General features: G+C 37.4%; 1 protein-coding gene across 1 annotated transcript in view; it reads right to left on the reverse strand.

Moving 5' to 3' along the window:
- Positions 1-5,000, reverse strand: part of LOC122246609 (uncharacterized) — a 63,224-nt gene that overhangs the window by 5,918 nt on the left and 52,306 nt on the right. Inside the window, exon 44 of the mRNA XM_086538194.1 lies at positions 4,082-5,000. This exon is cut by the window's right edge and continues 1,480 nt beyond it. Within this exon, the coding sequence (XP_086394320.1) occupies positions 4,082-5,000 (919 nt within the window). The remainder of the gene's footprint in view (positions 1-4,081) is intronic.

Genomic DNA, 5,000 nt, shown 5'->3' on the forward strand with positions numbered 1-5,000 from the left:
GTGAACTATTTACAATGTTTCTGGAAATACATCTTCAACGAATAAAACTTATTTAAATGTATACCGTTTCATGCAATGTACCACTAAGGTGCAAGGTGTGCTATTGCAGGTTTATTCAGGTATATTAATCTATCAGCAATAACTAGTGTTTCGCTCGTTCAAATGAGGAATTATAATTATTTTTGTTGTTGTTGTTAGATCTGCCTTATCATTAGCATTGTTATCACTGCTGAAATTTTATTCATAATCATATCTATTGTTATTATCGTCATCATTATCTTCTTAAAGACAATGATAATAATTCATAGTTGTAATATAGATGCTACTGTTAATGATGGGTATTATATTACTCATTACAATATCTTCAATTAAAATGATAGTACAGGTCCACATTTCTTAATACAAAATTCCGAAAGCAGAAGAGTTCCGAAATCTGTAGTTACTTTTCGTGGAGTGTGAAGCGTCTGTCATCTCTATGTATCAGGCTTGATACATAAAGATGCTGTTGTTACCCTGCACTGACAGCCAGAGTAACGTTCGGTGATTGTGCGCGAAGCGGTCGGCTGCGGCCAGAGCGTCAAATAACCCGAGGCATTAGGCCAGCGCGTATGAAACACCCCGGCGTTTATACCGGTCGAGGTCAAATCCCCCCTGTCGCTATTGAGTTAATTTCACTGTGAAAATGTCAAAAAAAAAAAAAAAAAAGCTGCATATATCCATATGAGTAACATTAGTCTTTACTTGTCCTACTTAGTGTGAGTAATCATACGTTTTTGCTGAGGGAGCCACCTTCATTCTGAAATTCGAAAAATTAAAAATCTGAAACACAACTGGCCTCAGGTGTTTCAGATAAGGGATTGTGGACCTGTATAATAATAATTGTAAATAGAAGACAGTGTAATAGAGAGACTAACAGCCATATTCTAAGTCCCTAGCGCGTAGAGTACATGACATGAACATGCCGCATTTGGTATTCTAGAAGTGTGTGTTCGTGTCAAAAGAGTGGTAAAGTCGTGGAAAGTATTGGAACAATCATGGAAACTCCGTGACATGCGGTTAGGCTTACCACGATAGTTACAGAAGCGAAAAAAATCATATATTTATTGTAGTTTTTCTTACCAAATACTTCATATGTGCATACTACGTTTGGAAAGTAATATCTATATTAAATATATTAGGCATCATTGTCCTAGACTTGGATTACAAACTCTTTTAGGAAAACATGGATTCTCTGCTGATTTTGAGTTTGTTTACCTTTTGGCAGACTTTTCGAAGGAAAGTGAAATTAAATGAATGGTAAAAGTAGTCAGGAACATAAAGTTCAAGTATATAATTATATGCAATATGTATACATTAAATCTATATGTATGATATATTAAAGATACGCATATATGCACAGTATATACACATAAAATAAGGAAGATCAATACATAAATACACAATCCCTCTCATCCCGTTTGTTTTGATTGAGTGTAGAGTGAATTGCCACCCGCGCATTCGTGAAATAGTTGTCAATTCTTTAAAAAGGAACAAGTATAACAACTGATTCATACCAAAATTGAACTTTAGTGCTACTTATGATTGTAGTTTCTCTTATGAATTTGTCGTTTGGACAGCGCCATTCATCCAAAGCATGTTAACATTGGAATGGTTGGTAAACCTGAAGCAGCTGAAACAGACGTGCCACACTTTTGCGTCCTAGAATACCGCCTTCGTAACATGAACACGACATGGACACAACATGGCCCCGACACGCAGAAAACGTCCTAGAATATGGCTGTAATTGGTGTTTGTGTGTTAAGGTATAGAGAGTGGGAATGGATCTGCCTTTGTTTATGATATGGTATATATTATGATAACCTACTTGATATAACACATTAAGCATTGACAAAAAATTAATCGTATTTTACATTATCGATAACCTGACGGATGTGTCCAGATACCGGAAGAGATGAATTATTACTTTTTTCTGTACTAGTATCTTTATTGTGAATTGTGACCAGCACAATTCACAAGCTAAATGAAAGCGTCCAATGTATAACATGCGAGTTGATTTTTGCCCATGTAAAATCTATTTTGCAAAGAAATTAATGGACTCCTTAAAATTGTCTCCTTCCAGTACCCTTCCCATTCCAAAATATATCTCTACCCATTCTTCGCCTTCTACGAGCATGTCTGATAATGGTTGGCATTCCTCAGCCTGTGCAGGTTATCATATGCTAACCCATTTCCACCATCTGTACCTGAAAACCATTTTTCACTAATTCACTACTGTTGATCTCTCTTTGTCCTTTTTTAATATTATTCATAATAGAATACGAGGGTAAGTACATCCCAAACGTATAACATCATTTTGAAACAGTAAAGAGTTTTAGGACATTGCTAAAGGGCCTGTCCAATTATGGAAAATACATATATGTAAACAGTATTTTGTTCATGGTTAAAATAAAGTTCAGAGGTTAATAGATATTACAATAATGACAATATATGATGATAGGGGTGTTAATGAAATAGTAATGATGATGTTTTTTATGATAATGTTAAGTGATAATGATAGCCATTGTAATCTAGATATGATAATTGTTACATCAACAACAATACCAATTGCGGGAGTAAAAACTAACATTAAACCAACAGCAGGAGTATCTTATGTTGAAAAGACTTATAATGTCAATATTGTAATAATAATAATGTTTCATCCAATAATTATGATGTTCTGACTGCCATCTATGGTAGCTGTAATTGGCTACCTGGGACAGAGAGCCTCGTGCATATAGCCCGGGCCAAGCGACGTCTTCGCAAATCTCTCTGAACTGAACTCAGAGAGCGCCTACAAGGGACCATGCTGATAAAGACTGTCGATGTATCATAGGTCTGCAACACACACACACACTCACACACCTGTGTGTGTTTTTCTTTCAGTCATTCTCTCCCTTTTTATACGCCTTGAGGATTGGGTTCAACAAGCAAAGACGGAGGGTATCTGCAGGATATTTAGGCTATGAATGGGAAATTGGTTTTAAAAAGAGGGTTGATATAATCTTGATTTGGCAGGTTATTGTGGGAGAAAAGATTTACTGGCAGCTGGCCTGGCATCCATGAGTATTTACCTGCTTAGAAAATCATGTTATTAAAAGCTGCAATAAATGAAATTAATTGGATATTATAACACTGGTTGGTAGACAGCATTTCAGACAACTTGATATTATATATCCAATCATATTAATTTCACATTCATTAAAGATTGATAAAAATGCTGGCCGGCTTTCGCATGTACGTCTAACTTAGGACAAATATTGTTATATTTCTCCTAAGAAAGCGTTCATTCTTAATGTAAATACACACTAGTGTCATTATTAACAGTAATTTCTGACTAGATACGCAAACAACAGATTTGACCCAACGGTCGAATATCTAACTCACAATGGCTACTTTGCTTATATATCTAATACATCAGACATGCATTCTCTCTCTTTATATAAGTAACAAATAGTAAATGAGATACAAAAACGCACACACATACATATACATATACACTGACACTTTTTTTTAGGATATTACAGTGAAATCCTAGTCCTTTCAAACATTACCAGCGGTCTATGCATAATCTTGCATCAGATCATCCAGTTTTCCCTCTGAGGCTGAATTAGAGCAACAAAAATATCAGAGACAGATTACATCAACTGCTCGGTCACTGGAGCAGATCACCTGTGGATACCATAATGGTCCACCATTCTCGGTTCTCTCTAGCTCTGCCCTATCTTATTTAGGTTATTTTCAGAGCATAAATTGAACTCCTACGGGCAAAGACCGCAAGTGTATGGTTCTCTAGGTCATGACAATTTTCACTGCAATATCTCGAAAAGTATAAAAACACAAATACACATGCTGACATATTTTAAGAAAAACTATTTTGAATAATCTCTGGTCTACGCTGCATCCATGCAAAACATGTAAAATATAAGAAATATAAGAAAAACTCTGAAACACAAATGCTGATTTTAGGTTAGGTCAGTTCTTATTTCCATATTTATGCAGTTGATTTTATGTCAGTATATCTGGACAAGGCAAATATATTTACCTGGTGTAGTATTTGTTGTTCCTACTGTGGGAGGCAATTCCGTTGAAGGAGGAGATCCTGGTGAAGTTGGAATTTCTGTTGACGTAGGTGGTTCTGTTGGAGTTGGAATTTCCGTTGATGATGGAGATTCTGATAAAATTGGAGTTTCCGTTGATGATGGTAAAGATGGAGTTTCCGGTGGTGATGGTGAAGTTGGAGTTTCCGTTGATGCTGGTGATGTTGGGGTTTCCGTTGATGCTGGTGATGTTGGGGTTTCCGTTGATGGTGGTGAAGTTGGGGTTTCCGTTGATGGTGGTGAAGTTGGGGTTTCCGTTGATGGTGGTGAAGTTGGGGTTTCCGGTGATGATGGGGAAATTGGGGTTTCCGTTGATGATGGTGATTCTGGTGAAGTTGGGGGTTCCGTTGATGATGGTGATGCTAGTGAAGTTGGAGGTTCTATTGACGAAGATGTTACCGCTGGTGTAGTAAATGACGTTGGAATAGATGTGGTAATGTCCGTTGAGGCAGTTGTGGTTACTGGTGTAGTCGATGGTGTATCCGAAGACTGTGGTGGTGGACTGGTGGAGGTTGTGTCCGCTGGAACAGTAGTTGATGTAGAAGGTTCCGTAGGTATAGAAGTTACGACCGTTGAAGTAGAAGTTAGAGGTGAACTACTTTCGGAAGTAGGTGGTACCGCTGATGCTGTTGATTCTGGTGGTGTAGTTGTCAATTCCGATGGTGTAGATGTATCTATTGGTGTGGTGGTTGAAACCGGTGGTGTAGATTCTGATGGTAGAGCTGTTGATACCGATGTTTTAGATGTTTCAGGTGGTGTAGTAGTTGTCACCGATGCTATAGATGTCTCTGATGTTGGTACCGTAGCTGTAGTTGTATCGAATGGTGTAGTAGTTGACACCGCTGGTGTAGATGTATCTGCTGG

This window comes from Penaeus japonicus, unplaced genomic scaffold (genome assembly GCF_977035675.1).
Source record: "Penaeus japonicus unplaced genomic scaffold, GWHDUDI00000001_assembly GWHDUDI00000007, whole genome shotgun sequence".
NCBI classification, from domain to species: Eukaryota; Metazoa; Arthropoda; class Malacostraca; order Decapoda; family Penaeidae; genus Penaeus; species Penaeus japonicus.